The sequence below is a fragment of the Apis florea genome, unplaced genomic scaffold (assembly GCF_048593485.1).
Source record: "Apis florea isolate Af1SG1 unplaced genomic scaffold, ASM4859348v1 contig_3493_pilon, whole genome shotgun sequence".
Lineage (NCBI taxonomy): Eukaryota > Metazoa > Arthropoda > Insecta > Hymenoptera > Apidae > Apis > Apis florea.
Genome location: NW_028256772.1, coordinates 146,177 through 167,905, shown reverse-complemented (window position 1 = coordinate 167,905; position 21,729 = coordinate 146,177). Strand labels below are relative to the sequence as shown.

Below are 21,729 nucleotides of genomic sequence, written 5' to 3'. Positions count from 1 at the left end.
CGAACATGATAAGTTCCGAAGAATTTTTGAGAAATATATTTTTATTATCAATTTTGAAAAAACACAATTGCTAATAGAAATTTTTAATTTCTGTCAAACTTGAGAGTTAATAATCAGAAGTTTCGAAATGATTTTTTAAACTAAAATTTTGTTATTTTATTTTATTGTAAGAAATAAAAGTATCATGCAACCTCAATTAATTTTTCATTACAAAAAATATTATTTATTTAAATAAAAAAATAAATTTTTAAAAAAATTAATAATTAGAACTTCAGGCGAAGTGCACATTATAAGAAACTTGAATTTATGAAATTAAAGAAATACTGAATTATTCTTTATTATCTTTATTATATTTTACTATTAAAAAAATCAACAAGATTATATTAATGATCGAAGTTAGCGAAAGAATATTGTTATTTTTTGATATTCCAAAAGATTGATTCGTAGAATTAAATATAATCAAAGTAATAATCATGATAATATTATGATAATAAAATAAAATAACATTGAAACTCTATTTTTATTTATTTTTATATATTTATTTATATTTTATTAGAATATATAATTCTTCATTATAGTACAATAAGTATATTAACAATTGCATAAAGAATCTATATCTTATAGATTGCATGAGCAATTAAGAATAAATAAAATACAATTACAGTTTAAATCTGCACTTATAAAATTCTGCGAAATAATAAAATGTATATCTTCTTATAATAGTATTTGCGATAATAAAAAAAGGTATCCAAGTTATAAATAATTAAAAAATTGCTGGTATGTATAAGTATGTATACGGATTATAATATAATGTTTGCATAAATTATCAATTGATTGAAAAAATAATCAATAACGTTATTTGAATTATCATGTTTTCTATGACTACTTATTATAGAGAGTTACTATAACTTACTTTATAACAGATATCATCGACAATAAAAAAAAAAATTCATTTAATGATAAAAATTCATATTCTTTTTATTCAAGCTGTCAATCATATCATATAATATGTTCCAAATATGTAATACATAAATATGTAATAATTAAGAAAACTCGAGATTAATCAATAACTTTTTAAAATTCATATCGATAATTACAGCGAAAATAGTTCTAAATATTTTACAAATGTACTCTACTTACGAACTCTATATAAATATATAGATTTAGATTTAGATTATTGATATTTTTAAATCCAATTCATAAAGAGCTTAATATTAAATGCTTAATACCAATAGAATTGCTAATTACGTAATCTTGTTGATCTTGTTAATGATTGTATAAACTAAAAAATGCAGTCAATTATAAAAAAAAAAAGAAAAACAATATTCATTTATTTAGACTGTCAATATCAGATAACAATTCCAGATAAACTTGAGTTATATAATCATAGATATCTTATCTATTAATATTTAGTTGGGAAGAAATAAATCTGTTTAATACTTTAGTTTCCATAATATTATATTTTATGCTTAATGATTTATACAAAAAGAACGATTTAATGAATAACAATAATCTGATAATTATGTAAAATAATTAGTAATATATAATATTAATAATAATAACAATAGAAGACGATATTTTATACAGTTATTTTTTTTTTTTTACATTTTCTGTTCTTCTTAATTATATTGATATATTAATAATTATATAAAATTTAAAATGTTTTATTTCATATTTTTTTATAATTCTTATCCTTTTCCATTTATTTTATTAAATTAAATTACATATTTTAATATTATCAAGATTATCATTAATCAAGAAAATTCAAGATTAGCTTTTTAGAATCAAATTTTCTATTTTAAAAAGATTAGAAAATTTTTTCTAAAAAAAAGATGATGGCCAAATGCAATTAAATAAGAAATACTAAAAGAAGGAGTTATTACAATAATAATTAGTCAGAAATGTTGATTGAGTATGAAATTGCGTCATAATGTGTGTTAATAAAATATATGTTTAGGAATATGCGTCACGTCGTGCCGTCTTCTAATCTTTCTATATAGGACACATGAAGAAAAGTTTTGTACAATTGCATTTCGCGTGTCACGACGCATGCATTAACCGAGAAATGCGGATGATCGCGGTAAAATGATACTATTTATTATTCATTAATTAAATAGGAGTCATACTGACGTGTCCATCTAACAAGATCAGTAATTATAGGACGCTTCATTTTTTCCAGACAAAAACTTCATCTTAAACTATTACTCGAGAAATAAATTATTACGAAAAGAGATTTATGAAAAATTTCTCACCGAATAAAATATTTATTAGATACACATTTATCGAAAGAGAAGATAATTTCTGATTCATATTATGAAATAAAAATATATATACTACGGTTTTTAATTGAATTATTCTATCTAATATTCTTTTATTTTTCAACATATATTGAAATATTTTAAATTTTATGTGTCTTTTAAATTTTAAATAAAATTAGAAAAATTAAAAATATTTTTTATGAAAAACGATGACGCAAAGAAAATGATATAAATTTTATTTCTTATGGATATTTTAAAATGAAAAGAAACTGTATTATAAATATACTATATTAAATGCAAAGAAATGATATTAAAAAGGTACTTGATCAAAGATTATAAAATTCTATTTTCCAGTCCCTTATTTAAAGTTTTTTAAATAAAGATCACAGAAAATTGATAAGTTTTTAAATTTTTACGGAAAGTACGGACAATTTCAATATTAGTAGAATTGTTACGTATATCTGTATATTTATAATTAAAATATCTTGAAACATTCGAATAACAAATATTAATTTTATACTCATAAAGTTATATTTAAATGAATGAATAAATCTCGAAATTAATAACATGTATAGAATATAATAATAATATGAAACATTAGCATAGAACAAAGTTTTGTCTTTTAAATATATGACATAAATATAAAATTAACAAAATTTATCAAATTTTTTCTTTTAGTCTTCATTTATTTTTGACTCTATAAAAAGATTCATATTTGCAAATATAATGATAATAAAAAATTTTAAGAATAAATAATATGTAATATTATTATAATAGAGAAATAATTAATAAAAAAAGTTTAAATTTGATACAGTATTATCGAAATAAATTTAACAATCGATAAAAACTAAACTTGATCGCTTTAATTAGAAATTTTAGAAATATGTGATGATAATAATAATCCAGATATAAGTATAATCACGATGATATGTTACTGAAACTAGTTGCAACTTGAATGTGTGTTATAATATGCTCATATGTTTAGGATGAAACGTCAACAGCAAAATAAATACAAACGCAACAGTATACCGGCACATTGTAACTGCCCCTTTCTGAACTCGGACAGTTGTTCTGCTTGCTGTACTCTTTAAACTTCGCTTCACTTTTGCAACACATTAAAACAAAACCTTACGAAACTCGTTTTCTAACTCTGTAGACACATATACACATATATACATCTACACACTGACTACTCATCTTCGAATTTTAACTTTTTAAATAAATATACATTTTTTGTCTTTGAAGAACTTTAAGAATAAACTTTGAAGAACTACATTACAATGCAAGTGCATCTTTATAATCAATGATATATTTAATAATTAACTTAATCATCAATTCTATTTTATAATTTTATATAATATAACATATTATTGATTAAGACATTTGTATAATTAATGCGCTATTTTTTATATAAATTAAATAATTTTCTTAGCATAATCTTCTAATTTTCGTGAAATGTTTATTTAATTCATTTTTTTATTGAAAAAAAGAAGTATTGTGTAGCAACTTGAATGTCATTTTCATATTCAAGATTCTACTAAATTATTAACATATATGTACATGAACAATTAAAATCTATATAAAATTCATTATAAAGTTCTTTTTTAATTACAAAAAAATTTTGAAGCATTTTTTAAAATTTTACAATAAAAAAATTATATTTACAATATACACATATAAACTAGAAAAAATCTAATGAGATAAAATGTAATTGATTCGGAAATTGTATAATGCGCATTTTAACAATTTTAAATTCTAATAATTTGTATCATTAATAAAATTTAAATTTCATCACTATTTTAAAACGTCTATAACATTCGAGTAACGGAAGATATAATAAAACATCTTCGGCAATATTGACTAATATTGGCTTTAATTAACAAATCATGTATTTAATGCAGTGTTAATTATGCATTTTGATATATTTAATAGAAACATTGAAAGAAATATAAGAAAAACGATTTTTATCACAAAATCAATAACTTCATAATTTATACATATTATAATTTTTATTCTTTATAATCCTTAAATATAGTTTTTTTGCTAGATAAAATTTATAATATTTGTATATTTATTATGCAATGAATATTAGTATTTATAAATTTACAAAAAATATTTTATAAAAAAAAACTTAAATTTATTAAGGAAAAATTTAGTAACAAAAAAATAATAAGACAAACTTTTTTAATTGAAATTTTATTTTAATAACAAGATATTTAAAAATGTATATAATATACATATATATAATAATTCGAATATTCGAAAAAAAATTTAATAATATAAATTACAATTGTAAAAAAATATTAAAATTAAACGAAAAATAAACATATTTTAGTATTTATTTTTACTATTGATCTTCTTCATATAAAAAGAAACATTGTTAATGATTAAAGAAGAAAAAACGATCAATATATATAAATTAGCAAATATAATATAAAATTTGTGAAATCAATAAAAAGAAATCAATAAAAACAAATCAATTATTTACATACAACAAATTATTCTAATAATCAAAGCTAAAAAAATAAAAAGTATCATTGCATGATTGATATAATGTATAATTAAAAACATAAAACTGTATTATATATATGACAATATTTCAACAATTATCATTCATTTGCACTGTTTTATATATTGACATGGAATTTTGAATGGAATTTTGAATGAATATGCGAAGTAAAAATTCAAAAGAATCTACGTAATCCAAGCGCCATCGAGGTCGCTATAAGAAAAAAGAACTTGGGCCTCGAAATGATGCACCAGTGTACTGTGAACTGTAGGTAGCGGAGAAAAGTAGCTCCTAGAAGTAACATCAATTTTTATGTGATGGTCATTGTCAGCCAGCAGAGTTCAGTGGAAACGCGTTACGATTCTCGGAACATTCAAGTCTCGTCGCCAAAATAGAGATAAAATGCGTCGTTATGAAACATGCGCATGCGCGCTAAACCGTTGCATAGAGTGAATCGGAGAGCAAAAAACTTAATCGAAAAAAATTATATTTTATCGTGATTAGAAAAAAAGTTTTTGAATAGCAAGTTTGCATATAATTGTATAAATTTTAAAAATATATGTATCTTAAAAAAAATTTTACTTTAATTAATATTATTTCGGTTTTTATTATAATATATAATATATCTAATTATCAAAAACTTATTAAATATTAATAATTTCAGTATGTAAAATATTATAAGTTTTTTATATAACTGATTATATGAAGAACAAATAACGATGAATTTTTTTTTGAATTTACGAATTTTTTATAATTACTATTTATTAGGAATGTATTGACATGTATTCGAATTCTCACTTATGTTTGATGAAATTAAAAATTTAATGATCACATAAGGAATTTGGTAAGAATTTAATATTATTATTAAAATTTTCTTGAAAAAGAAAAATATAAAAATATATAACTAATTTAACAGATTGAGTATCATTGTTAAATCATAAATAAATTAATGAAAATATTAAAATTTACTCATTCGCTACAAATTTCATATATAAAAAGTTCGTATATTTATACAAATTTCAGTATTTTTTATGTCATAGTAACAGTATTAAGCGTTTAAGTAATTTCATTTTATAATATATATATATATACTCATATATTCATATCACAAAATTATTGAAATATTATTAAAATAAAAAACAATGTTATAAATAAAACATTTAAAAATCCATCCGAAAAAATAAAAAAATAAATGAATTTAAAAATATATCAATTAAAAATTTTTATATAATAAAAATTTTTCTTTATAATAAATCTTCATTTTCAATTTTTATAAACAAAAGTCATCAGTAAATTTTAAGAATTGTGTTTCACAACAGTTATCCATTCATTAACAATGTCGACAATATTCTAATAGATAAAACATGGGAAAGCATTTTCTTGGAAATTTCCAGGCAAATTGTATTCCTCCAAAATCACAATTGGCGATGAGTGGGCTTACAAAGAGATGTATGTGTGTGAATGTGTGTGTGTGCGTGTATGAGAGAGAGAGAGAGAGAGAGAGAGAGAGAGAGAGAGAGAGAGAAAACGGACGCAACCAGGCTCGAATTGCAGCTAAAAGCGAGAATGCATCCGGGGGCATTAGCCAGGTGTCTATTTTCATTTAAGATAGAAGGTCTGGCTAGGGGTCAGATGGCGATAATTCGGTCGGTTAATAGTTGTGGCTCGTATAAGCAGGTTGCAGGCTGTGTTTGACTAACAGGTTGGCTATGGACAACGGCGCAGAGTGCTTAGTGCTAGTTAGATAGGCATAGAGGGATGTGATTGAAGGGGGTGTGGATAGAAACGAAGGTACAATTCGCTGCGCGGAAAATAAATGATAGCGACACTACCCTAAAACTCAAAACAGAATTAGAAATACTTTTCATAACTTCATTGGCTACCAGTCTAGTAGAAAAATATTCGAATTGCAGCTAAATATATTTCACATCTCTGGAACAGAAGATGGTAAAAGATTAAAATTTTGAAGATTTAAAGGAAAGATTAAATCGGTATATTTTTTTTATATGTAAATTGATGTAGTCGGTACAGTAATAGGAATTAAGTTTTATGTAATGCTAATTATAAAATGAATTTCATAAAATTCAATTAGTATTATTTAAATTAGTAAATTACTTAAATTAAATTAATTATATATTCATATGTCGATATGACACGATATTTTATTTGCTATAATTTTTGAAATATAATGAAAAGAAGAAAGAACAGTCTGCATTTACAGATTGCAATAATATAATAGTGTATGTTTTCTTCTTACAAAATTATATAAACTTATATTTAGTTATATGATAGAATCAAATATAATCAAATTCTAAAAAATGGAGATCACGCTTAAATAAATGCTATAATAAACACAAATTAAAATACTTGCATATTTGATTATACGTATTTTATTATTTAAACGTAACAAATATTTATTTTTAATTAAAATTTTATATAAATTCTAATTTTAATAACTATTAATTTTTTCTTTTTCTTTTTTTATATTATATTTACTTTTAAGAATTGTATTATACGTTTTATATTATATTTACTTATAAGAATGTATAGAATTTGAAATTTTATAATTATATTTCAGTATATTTCGTCTCATTGCTAATAACCTTGAAGTATAAAATCGATATCTTCAACGGAAGAGTTACGAGTTTGTTTTTTCCGTGTTGACAACATTTATTGTTCAACCTACTTCGATTCTATTTTGTATTATTACAATTAGGAGCGAACTTCCGAGCAAGTTTATTCTATATTCTCAGCGGAATCGATCCGGAACTCGGTCAATGTTCATGCACGCGAAACTAAAGTTACGATCGGTTGGTAGATAGAAAACCACGAGAGAGAAACCACGGTAGAGATCATAAGTATCAATAACGTCTTAATATTCGTTATTGCAAATAGAATTTTTAACTGTTAACTTTTAACATTATGATTTATTAAAACAACAAGAAACAAATGATAGAAAATCTTGGATGACCACGTTAAATCATGATTTTTGCTATATTTGTTCAATCATGCGGACAAATCTCATTATTAATTCGCGTGTATCGAACATGAGCGAGCATAAAGCTGTCGGTAATAACTAAACGACAAATCTCATTAATAAATCGCTCACATATATGCCAGACAACCAAATTTATCGAATACGCGATTCATCCTCGATAAACTACAACAATCTCTTATTGTTATTAGTCACATTTCATTTCTGGTTTGGATTAATTTCCTTCATATCAAGAATATATAAAACTAATGTAGTACTTGTTTATTTTAAATTTATCCTTCTTAATTTCTGAAGTTATTATATTTGACTAATTAGTAATAAAATAATTAAATTGAAAAAAAAAGATTTTTATATGTATAAATTTGTATAAATTACAACTAAATAACATATATATCAACATAAGATAGTTTCTTTTGAAAAAATAAAAAGAAATATAAAATAAGATTTATTTGTCATCATCATTGCTAATTATTACTAATCATTACTTTTTAAGAAAATTAAACTTGAAAATTCATTACGAATTCATCAAACAATATATTATATCTATCATGTTTTTTTAAACAAATTGATAGATATATTATTTATATAAGCAATCAATTTTTCGTAACGTATAAAAATAATTAAATTTTTCATTTAATGTCCAATATTTGTCATTAAGTTCTTCGAATTTAAAAAAGAAATATAAATGAGATTGAAAAAAATCCTTAAAACATACATATTTATCATAATAACTGTTGAATTGAAATATTATTGAATTATAAATAAATAATTTAAAAAATTTAGAATTTAAATTAAAAAAGATTATCGAAAAATAAAAATTTCATCCATTGATATTATTACATTATATAACAGAATTTCAAATTCATTTTCTTTATATTTAAGACAAGTCTATGGATCAAACAATAATTTCACTCGCGAATTAAACAATGTTCGTAAATTTCGTAATTCGTGTTTATGCATGTAGCTCTACCCATGATAGCTATTAATAATGTATATTCATTACATATGATGAATATACGTCTACTAATGATGTTTGCCAAATTTCGTCAAAAAATGCATTCGAACAAGATTTGAAATGCTGTATTTGCATAGAAACGAATTTTCTTGGTTGTTTTATAGAACGTAGAAAAATTTGAAGAAAAATGAAAAAAAAAAGAAAGTTTAATCAAATGAATATTCTTTCTTTTATCTTGTTATACAATTATGTTTCTCTTTATATTTATTTCTTATTATTTCTTATTAATCAAAATTTTGTTTTAATATTGGAAACATCTATATCCAATAAAGATTATTGATTGATTTATTTATTTATTTACGAATGTAGACTGTGATTTAAGATTTTAAAAATTAAATAATAAAAAAAAATGAAAAAGAAAAAAGACAAAAGTATTAATTAGAAGTTTTAAATTATCGCATACAGCAAAATTATAAATAGAATAAATATATTATATATTTTTATATATTTATTTCATATACTTTATATTTTTATTACGTAATATTAATATGTTATATATAAAAAACTTTCAAAATGAATAGTTTCTTATTGATAATTCGAAACCTATTTTCAATTAGATTTTCATGCAATAATCTAATTAAAAAGAATAAAAAAAATAAACAATAAAATAAGTTCAATATAATGAAATGAATTATATATAATTAATTATATATAAGAAAATAATAGAAAATCAATATTGTTTTGAAATTCTCTGCTTTGAAATTAAATTAAGTAAGCATCATTGTGAGATAGTAAAGTATCAAAATCATCATAAACATTATTTTTAAAAATGATTTGAAGATATTAAAAAATTATTATTGCCACAATATCAAATATTCATTCTTATTTCTTTATTCCACTGACTAAGTTTCCAAAATAATAAAAAATTTATAAGAAATCTAAAGAAAAAAAAAAAAAAAGAAAATGGCAATTCAACGCCGTTGATTCAACTCTTTTGAATCGATATTTACATTTTTTTTATTCAATCACGATATGACCTGAATTTTTGATTGAATTATATCGAAAGAAAAGTTTGGAAAATTATGTGTATTTATCAACCAATTTCTAGCGACCAGATTCTATCAGAATGAGGTAATTTGAATCTGTTTCATGCAGTCATTCGATTCATTAAAAATGAACAAAGAACTTTGCTTGTGTAGATAATATAGTAGATATGAAAATCAAAAAAGAAATCCATATAATGAATATGTGAAATAAGATAGCCTTTCATTATATCTGGTTTAGAGAGAGAAGAGTAATTGTTCGTTCACGGATGATCCATCCTCGAAAACTGTTTTTTAAATCGTATTTTTTACGAGTTTAGAAGAAAAAAATCCTTCTCGCGCAAATTCTCATTTTAAATTCTCATGAAACTAAAAGCAAACTCTTTAAAGCTTTTAAATTACCACGTTCTACTTCTTGGCGAGCTTTAATACGAAAAAAATATTGGAACAAAAAAGACAAAATTCGTAGCTGCTTTTAATGATGTTATATATTATGCGTACATTGGGATAGAGATGCTTAAAACTGAATCACAGGAGAAAACAAAACAAATCATCCTTTAAGCATGCACACACACAAACAATGCAAATTGCCAATTTTTGCCATAATCATTACATTGACGGAATATAATTTTTTCAATGCGTGATTTTCGAAAGTAAATAAGATGAGAAATTGAAATTGCAATCGCATGTTGATGATATATCAACTGAAGCGAATTTTTCTATGAAAAATTATTACAATTTAATTAAACTTTTGTACAAGTTCAGTTTACTCGAAAATTTAAAATGGAGGAGTTATGTGGGTTCTCTCCCGCGATTAAAATGAAACGCTTTAAAACTTTTCATTCGGACATGTTATATCAAATGCACATGCTATTCCACACTCGAATTCATGAATCAGACAAAAAGTTCATTTTTTTCGATCGAATATCACAGCTACATTTCCCAAAAGCAATAAAATATTAAGATGAAGTCGAGTACAGAATAAAAGTTGTTATTATTCTACAATGAGCTTCCTGGTATCATAACATTGCATATCTGACTGCAATAGTTTCTGTTTTTCTCTTTTTTTCTCTTTTTTTTTTGTTTGTCTATTATCCAACTCCTGCTGCCACGAACTAGCCGCGTAATACTCAAGGACGAAAATGCAGCATCGAAGTGAGAGACAAGCTTCCGCAAATTATTTTATAAATCATATTTGTGAAATGAAAACGCGCAGCAAAGGCTAATAAAATTCAGTGAAAGGATTAACAAAAGGATATGATGCCAGTTAATCGTCTTGCAATCGAAACAATGAAAATGCTTTGGATCTTGTAAATGAAAAAGAATAAAAGAAATTGCAGAAAAACAAAGAAAAAATGCAATTTTTCAGCAAAACTTAGACGATTTACAGAAATGAAAAAGCGAACGATTGCATTGATGCGGAGGGAAAATGTGCGAAAGACAAATGCATGCCGTTGTAGTGAATTCTGATGGCTGGTTCCCGTTGAATTTTATGCAAGTAAAAATCAGATTAATTGCAAACGAATAAATATTCGATAAGGCAATATTTTGTTTCTTCCGACATTTTCATCCGTGAAATGAAAATTCACGAAATAAAATGAGGTATTTGAATTAATTATTATGTCTCTAACTTTTTATGTAATAAACTATGACATTAATCGAAGATAAAAATTTCTTTATATTTTAACAATTTATTTATTTTAATTAAAAATTTAATTTTGTCAATTAATATTTTTTAAAAATAATTTTTAATAAACTAAAAAGTATATATTATATTACAAAACATATTTAGATTACTTGAAAAAAGTTATATTTATAAATTTATAAATTTTTGAAGAAATAGATTTTATTTTTTTAAATAATTGAGTGATTAAAATCAATTTTAAGTTTCTATATTACAATAGCGATACTTAAATCAAGTTTTTATTAATATGTTAACTATTATAATACTACTAAAAGTTTTTGATAAAACATATATTTTACTTCATGATAATTAAACAATATATAAAGTTTTTTAATATAAGTTTTTAATATATGATACAATATTCGATAAAAGTAAGACACACATTAATTGTTTTTTGCTTTTGAAATTTATATTAATTGATTTATATATTTTCTTTTTCGTTATTGTTTGAAATTATTTTACATTTCACTTATAAGAAAATTTCTATTAATAGAAAAAACATTAAATCATATTTTATATACATTTGGAATACGAAATAAAATAGAATAAAAAAAAATATTATTTTTATATTATAATATATTTTTATATTATAAAAATTATTACTTATTTTAGCAAAAATTTTGAAAATGATATTGAGAGACACAGTAACGGAATAAATTATTTTATAGAAAAAAAAATGTCGTATACAAGTTGCATGAATTTTACGATTTGATTCGAGATAAAAATCAACAATGATTTTTCTTCATAAATAAACAAATGGTAAATATTTATATCTTTATTTATGTTTTATATAATGAATTTAATGCAATAATCTATTTTTGAAATCGATAAAAAATTCGATAAACATTAATTAAAAACCTCGAAATCTATATATTCACGCACTTAATTTTTCCGAATGGAATTTGCATATGGCTGCGCGACAATGCGAATTTATAAATTGGCGGACATCCGTATGATCCGGCTTATACGAATATTATTAATATTTGCATTATTCGACTAACATGGATATTGCCGACTGGTTGTGGATATTCGTATTATTCGGATTCTATGGATTTACTTGAAGCTCCCAACATACAAATATGGAAATATTATAAACAGAGATAGAACAATGACATAACGCCTGAAAATTTGCGAATCGAAACGGTAATACGAATAATTACTTCGGTTACAGCGTCCGGTTACATGTAAATCCAACTATTTCACATAATTTTCTCTTCCCTCTCTTTCTCCATTCGATTGGTTTGCAGACAATTTACACATTTACTTTATCGTCAATATATACTATTTCCCTTTATTTCCCTAATTATTCGTATTTTTTTTTTGCAAAGTTACTTTAAAAATGAAACAAATCGTAAAAAATGTTAATTGTAATTAACGAACTTATATGCAAATTTATTAATAAAATGGTTATTTTTAATAATAAATTTTATAACATTTGAATGTATAAATTTTCATGTATTTAGTTTTCATCCTCTCACCATGTTTTGCTTATGATATGCGCATTCGTTGATATTTAATACTTCCCATAATGTGGCATAAATGTAATACGTGTAATCTATGTTCGAAGATGTTTAACTGCACTCTCGATAAGCTAATTGCATTTTATTCCATATGTGAATTGGTTAACTCATAAAATAATCAGTTGATTTTTTTTAATTCTTATAAAAATCAAAAAAGAAAAGATTAAAATAGATGATTCTAGGTAACTTTAATTAATTCTTAATCAGATATGATAATAATTGGCAAAAAAATATTTTATTATATTTTTCATGAATTTTTATTTATTTATTTTATTTATCACTATACTTGATAAATTAAATTTTAAATTTAATTTTTTCCAAAACAAAAGCAAAAATTTTTATTCCATGCATTCGATTTATTTTATTACTACTAAATTTCACATTTTTCTCAAAATTTCTTTTAATTATCAAATTATTCGCCCTATTTTTACTCGAAATCAAAAAACAAAAAATATTCTAGAACTAGTGATTTTCTAGATAAAAAAGATACCAGAATTCATGAGTCTGCTTTGCTGATCCATACGGTTCATGCAAAGTGGTTTCTAAGAGAATAGAGTTAGTGGGAAAATGCGGTTGCCGTTTCAACTATGTAGGTGTCGGAGAAGTCGGTAGGCATCCAGGCAACAACGGCGAGGTACGAGCATCGAGGAATGAGCGAACGAGCGAGTGCTCGACGCGATCAATAACACGTGTGTACGCACCGACACACACCGTTGCACGCACTTTTACATTCAACACCGGCAGTATCCCAACCGATTCACAACCACGACCACCGTCGCTACCACCGCGATCAACCCTCTGCCGACCCTTCCTCACTGCCTCTTCCATGTCTTCCATCCTTCACTGTCATTCTCTACCATTCTCTCATTCTCTCATCTTTCTCTTTCTCTTTCCTCGTTCGCCGTCAGACACGAAACAATCCCGTGCGTTACGTGCGCTCTTCCATCTACCCTTACGGCTGATCGTATCCGTTCGCGCAGAGACACGCGATGGTGCACGCAGAAATTACACGTATATAGAAATGTATACCGGTTATCTAACTACTGGCATCGATATATAAACGTGAAAGGAATATATAAACGAATATAAAGGATATATAAACAAAAGGAATAAAAACATGAAATTATATAAATAATATAATGGTCAATTGTTCCTTGTTAGAGAAATCGTCCCACAACATGAAAATAAGATTCTAACTAAATGAATTTTATCATTCACTATGATTCATTTATCTCTATCAACTTCTATTTTTTGTCTATTCTTCGTTATTTTATTGATTTTTCCTAATTTTTAATAAGGTCTTCCCTTTTCATTCTATTTTGTATTTGCGTATGGAAAATTCCATACGCAACAGCATTTCCATATCTTTGCTCGAATATCATAGATTTACTTTTATCATACCGTCTTCACAGTTTCCGGTAATACATCGACGTAATTTTAATTGTCTACTTGTAAAACTTTAATTTATTCTTTTATCTCAAATACCAACGTTAAAATAATGATGGAATTACGTACATTATAATTGCAAATAAATTTGACAATTAACAGGTTAGATTTCTTAAGTATATCTTTTGATCTTTGTATTTGGAAAAAAAAAATTACTTTTAAGTATATCAGAATACTATAAATTCGAATCTTCAATAAATTCAAATGTGAAAAAAAATGTGAAATAGAATCAAATATTGATAGAATATATTCAAAATTTTATGATTTATTTTATTAGAAATTCTCTGTTCATTTAAAATCAATTTTCTTAATTGTCTTTGGAAATAATTCTTGAATATTGTAATATTATTTCATGAATGATTTAATTATATATTATCTTATGAAATAATTTTATTTTTTTTAATTCACACATTTTTAATAAAACTAATATTAAATAATATTAAACCAAATAATAAAACCATAATAATAGTAAACTAAATATTATTTTTACATAGTTATATATTTTAAATAATTATATATAAAAATTAAATTAAAAATATAAATATTCTGATTATTGTTTATCATTTTGTATAGTTTTCTTAAATTTGTTGTAATTCAATTACTATATGTTTATAAATTCGATTCATTCATATCGAAATATTTGTAAATATATTTTCAAAACTTACACGTACGTAGATACAACGTAGATATCTTCATTTTGATGTTTGAACCAATATAATTCCTATAAGGATCAATTGCATCTCAAGTAACAAATTACAGAAAATCTAGTAATAAATTGAATATTTTGATTTCAATTTGATTTAGATTTATATGTATATTTATATATTGAATCTATATATTTAATCCTGTTTTCAATTAAATATAGATCATTGTATTGCATATAGAAGAGGTAACAATGGCAGTTTTTTTTACAATATTTTTATTTTTAAAATAAAAATAAAATTACAATTAAACATAGAGAATCACGTGATAATTTTACGTGGAAATCCATTTAAAGCGATTGAATGTTGCATTTGGCCGATAAGGGATGGAGATGAAAAAAAAAATTGTTTGAATAGTGGGATTGCAAACGTTTTATCGCGTGATCGTGACGCTGGATTTAAATTTACTCGATTTCAACCAATCCAATTTGACTAATGAAACGACATTGTTTGTCGCTATGCAAGCTCATATATTCGCTTTTGCTATATCGCTTTTTCTTGTACTCATACTATCGTTCTTTGTTGTCTCGTAAAATAACAAAATAATTGATAAGCATTATTTCATTGATATAGTTTTTACACAAAAAAGAAAAATTGTATCAAATTAGATCGAGTCGAATGAAATGAATGATCAAATCGCCTCACGTTGCAATCATAAAATTCGCATTTATGTGAAGTTTTTCTGTTCCCGTCGAATTTATCGTGTGAATAATTGGCTGAATATAAATTAGAAATTTTCTTTAATTATAGTTCAAATGATACTAAATAAGAAAAAATGTATAGAGGAGTTTGAAATAAAATGGAAAAATATTAATATTTGAAAGTAAAATTTTCGAAACTTATTCTTGAAAATATTTTTCATAAATGAATGAAATTTTCATAAATATATGTGGATGAATATCCAATAATAATAAAGTTAATTATTTATTTTATTCTCAAATATATTCGTATCTTTTTAAATATATATATTAATATATAATTTTTAAAATATAAAATGAAAAATCATAAAAATCATAAGAAAAGTAATAAAATTGGGAAAATTAGGATTATATATCAACAAATAATATTTAAATATCTTTTTTTAATATATTATTTAGAAATTTTTCAGTTACAATTCATTAGGAAAATCAAGATTATAGAATTATAATGTAAGAGAAAAATAAAATACACAATATTTAAACATTACATTACATTTTAATTAATTTATAATAATTACAATAATAAATTATAATAATTATTGAAATATGTAACAGAAATTATTATTTTATATATTTATTTATTATAATGTTATTGAATTAACATATAGACTCATTGTAATTATAATCAATTTTATTTATTTAATATATATAAATTTTATACAATAATAATGTACAATAAAATAAATAATGACAAAATTTAACAAATTTTAACAATAAAATAAAATTATTCAATAAAAAAATTATTATATTTAGTTTATTTTATTAGTATATAGTGTTTATAAACATAAATATAAAATATATATATGTATATAATTTATTTATTGTATGTATATTTTTAATAATATAACTTTTGTTATTTAATTTATCGTTTATTTATTGATCTATTATATTTATGAAAATACAATTAATTAAAGTTTATTGTTTCAATATATATATATAAAATCAATTCAATTTATATTAAATTTATATATAAATTGTAAATAAAATTGTAAATATTATAAATATATATTTATAATAATATGCAAAGTAACAATCTCTTGTATACAATAATATTCGAATATTAATACAAGTCATTGTATAATTCATATATTCATAATATATATTCATAATTCATACATTGTATAATTCATACATATACAGATTAATTTTTTCTTAATTTAACTATTTTATTCTAAATTCCTCTAAAAGAAAAAACTCATAAAGAAAAAAAAATAATTTCATCAATATAACACAATTAAACACAATTAAAATAATCAAGTAATCATAATCATACTTTCGATACTATTATAAATATTGCAAAATAGCGCGAATGAGCGATTATTGTGTACGTATTCATGACCAAACATTCTCGAATATAAATCGTAAAGGAAGTATATCTAGAAAATGCATGGATGTGGACTACAATAGCTTGTAGAAAACGTGTACATCGCGATTCATTTTTTCGTTCAATAGTTAATAAATACTTTTATTGCTCGCAATGCACGCTCGAATGCCTAGACTCTTTTTCGAGTAAACTCAGAAATATTGATTGAGACATTGCTATCGACCGATTAAAACAATAATGAAATTAATCATTGATATATGTGTGTAGTCGAAAATGGTACCAACGAAAAAGAGAAAATACGTCATATGACAAAAAACAGATGACTCGCAAGGTGAATGACATGTCGACAATTGCTGATGTAGCTACAATAACGGTTCGATCAGCAAAACCTTTGCGTTCCTAGTAATCTTGCAACATTCTCGTACATACCGCAACTTCTTGACCATTCGTAAATAATAAATATATAAATACTATCACGTTGGATATCAGAAATTGTATAATTTTCTCCGCTAACGATTTAAAACTGAAATAATTTTCTATCTTATGAAACGTATTGCTTTAATGCCAGATGGCTATTTAATAAAAACAAGAAATTATTCAAGTCATGGATTTATTAGCTATTAGCTGATTTAGGGAAATATCCGTCGGTTCTGTGTCTCATATACAATATAAATATAGAGATATGATAAAAGATATAGAGCCATGGCAAAAAGAATGAATTCGTGGTTTACGAAGAAGGCGAAGGAAAAAGAGAATTGTTGTTCTAAGATACGAGCAATGCCTGAAAAAATAGAATTGCCCGCAATAGTTATTTCCACGTAGTTTCTTTTGGAGTAATTTCTTTGCGCGAGATTATATGAGAATAATAAAATTGATAAAGTGAAAATATTTTTGAATTGTTAATTATTTGATAATAAAAGATTAAATATTTTTTCTAAGAAAAAAACGATTAAACAACGATTATTTAATTTTGAGTTATTTATATATATCGTAAACTGAGAAAACATTGAGCAAACAACTTTTTCCAGCATTTTGCTGTATAATATATAAATAAAAATGTTTAAATTTAAATATTCTAATATTACATCTTTTATCATTTAACAATAAATGTAAAAATACATAAAATTAATGTCCTTCTTTTTCCTTTAATAATAATGTCAATGAAACAGAAAATCTTTAATGTAATATATAATTATTTATAATTAAAGTATTATAAATTATATATATTATTAGAACATATAAATAATATTGTAGGTATTGTAGTACATCCAAAATTATAGATATTATATTAAAAAAATTTTAATATATAATATAAAAATATAATATAATATAATATTTATTAACTTGGAATTATATAGACACTTAAAGTTGTTTTCCATTTATTTTTTTCCTTTTTATTTATTTATTTATAATTAAAGAGCATTATAAAATAATTAATTATTACGATCTATTTTATATATTTAAATAAAAATAATATATTATTATATTAAAAATTATATTAAATTATATTAAAATATTATATTAATATTTTTATACAAAATATTAAAAAGAAATAACATCTTAAATAAAATCTAAATATTAATATTAAACTTTAAACTCAATATTAATATTATCCAGTACCGGTATTATCTAGAATTATCAATGTTTCCTCAATTTATGGTATTTCTTTTATATCTATAAATTCTATCATTATTACTAATATTGATAAATCATTCAATACCGATTTATGGATTATGATAAAAAAAGAATTAAAAATTGTAAGATTAGAATATAAGTTGCTGTGAATAAATATATCGTGCTCAAAAAACCGATTTTTTTGAATCAATTCATTCTCCAAAATTCCTTCTATGTAAATTGACTTTCAAGGGGAGATTTACTTAAATGAATCGTTGTAAAACACGCGATCATGACTACTTCTCATTCTACTTGTTTCTTGAAGTATGTGCACATACGGCAGTTAATACATATGCTGCAAAGTTGATGTAACTCAATATAGATTCGAGGAAAACCGTATTTTACAATGAAAACTTGGCTTATGATTCGATCATCATAAATAAGCGGTTTTCAATAACTATATGAAATTTATCGCTTCCATTTCATATATTTAAAAATCTCCATATATATTAATATTATTTATATTAATATAATAATCTCATTCTGTGCGTCGCTTTTCTATAGCAACAACCTTATTAAAATAGATGAGGATAGATCGAAAGGGAGAAGAACAGAGAAGAGAAGGCTAAGATAATAGATAATAATATGCGTGTACGTGAATATGCACAAGGCGTGTGCGACCAAGCTGAATTCACGCACCTGCTCCCCACCAAATTTCCAATTTCACCCTCTGGGTAATTTGTGAGGTTTAGAGAGGCAGGGATCAAAGGACATTCCGTAAAAGGGATTTTCAAGAGACAATGCCACGAAACTAAACTGTATCGGTATATCTTTGGCCATGGTTGATCCTTCGATCCTCTCAACTAAATAGATTGACCTTCTAATCGAGACTGCTCGACAATTGAAATCTTCGAGTCCACTCGATCAGGGTAATATCATTTTCGTCGCACACACTAAATAAAAGAGACTATGTTTTTTTTAAATGAAAATCAATCTTTTTGATAATATATTTTTTGTGAAGTTGTAAAAAAAAGAACTATATTTCAAACAATGAAATATAAATATAAAATTTTCTTTTATACCTTATTGATCCAATAGAGAGAGTTTAGTTGTTAATAATCAACAATTTTCTTATCAATGACTCCCAAAATTTTACTTACAAGATTTTTCATTTTTCAGTAATATAATCAATAGATAATTGTACTCGTTCAACGATTATCGATCAGTTCGCGAATTCTATGTTGAGTTTTTAAAAAGCACAGCGATATTTAGAAACATCAACAAGAATGAAGAGAAATACTTCAAAAATGAATAATCATTTCTGAAAAAAAATATTGATGATTGAAATATAAATTATATTATTTCCTATCAAATTTATAAAAAGATATTATCATCACTTTTTCGAATTATGAGAATTAATTATATTTATCGATCACAACGGAAAGACTTTTCATATTAATATAATAATTTTAAAAATTGAAGAAATCGTGTGACATATAGGTTTCGACTAGAGGATATTTTCGAATTATATAAATAATTAATACAGAGAACTTTTGAAAACAAGTGAACTGAATAATAACAATTATAAATCAACTTTATATTTCAAACAAACTACCATGGAGAACAAAGTTAAGCTCTCATTAATAAATATATCGGACATCGTGAAAGGATGAAACAAAACACAAAAAGCATGCTCGTGCGAGGATGAATTAAAAAAGTAATGAAACAATGATGGACGTTTTGATCATTCGACAAATTCGATAACTTCGTCGATTACGATGAATCATATTCTCGATTGAGAAAAGAAAAAGAAATGGAAAAATAAAGGAAAGGAAAACATGGCAGATCTGAAATGCGACTCTACGTAAGCGTAATAAGAGGCTGTGGTCGATAAGACCAAAAAGATAGACGGCTTGGATGGTTGGATAAGCGAACTAGCAAGTGAATTGGTACGCGTGGGGAATGGTAGATCTGGTTACTCCACTCTTGTTATCCGTTTGAGGTAGTTACCCCCGCTTTCAGCTCCGTTAAAGACACATAAGTATAGTTTGCGAGAAATGGAGGAGAAAAGCAATGAAAGAAAAAAGAAAGGAAAGAATTAAGAAAAAACAAACAAAAAGCAATGATTCTTGGAAAGCGGTAAATATTCAAATTTTTCTGCCGTAATTAATTGTTGTATTTTCATATAATCGAGAATTGTCGAAATCATTCTTGTTTGACAAGCTATTTTTTTCATGTATGTAGTCAAAATTGTACTCATCAAATAATGCAAACTAATTATCTCACTTTCTCGTGAAAAAGATATGGAATCAATCACATTATATATAATATATATTATAATATATAACATATATAAGTTTATTATATAGATGTATCATAGATATATAATAGATATAAAATATACAAGATCATTAGGTATTACTTTTTCATTTCATGTCAGTATTTTTGTAAAAAATAACGAATATAAGTGAACGAATTATAATTTCATTTAAAATTTTTTATAGAATAATGAAATACTAAAATCTGAATATTTAACATCATTATTTTTATATACATTAAATATTTAATATACATATATTCAAAATTTTATTCCATTTTGTATAATTAGAAAATTATATAAAAAGGAAAAAAAAGGTAGATTAAGAAAATGAAAGATTAAGATTTGATTTTATATAATGTTGGATTCATTAGTAAAAGTAATAAAATAGAATTAAATATTTTTTAATAAAATTATCAATTCAAATCGTTATTTTCTATAAAAAAAAGTATTAAATTATTAATATCGAGAAATTATTTTAATTTAGAAGATATTTTAATTTAAATTTTATACAATTCATTCTAAGATAAGAATATGAAATGATATTTGTCTAATCATTTTTTTATTTTTAAAAAAACAAATTTGATCTTCAATTAAGATTTTTCATACATTTTCTTCATATTCATTTATAAAAGAACGAATTATATCAAATTATGTTCCCGTCG

General features: G+C 23.6%; 1 protein-coding gene across 2 annotated transcripts in view; it reads right to left on the bottom strand.

Annotated features, from left to right (window-relative positions):
* The window catches only part of LOC147656884 (Krueppel-like factor 6), a 121,279-nt gene that overhangs the window by 10,553 nt on the left and 88,997 nt on the right, over window positions 1–21,729 (bottom strand). Inside the window, exon 2 of one of the 2 annotated variants that reach the window (XM_086912827.1) lies at window positions 4,928–5,058. The exons of the other annotated variant lie outside the window; for it this stretch is intronic. Within the exon in view, the coding sequence (XP_086768953.1) occupies window positions 4,981–5,058 (78 nt within the window). The 3' untranslated portion in view covers window positions 4,928–4,980. Of the gene's footprint in view, window positions 1–4,927; window positions 5,059–21,729 lie in introns of those variants that run through there. 2 annotated transcript variants of the gene reach the window in all.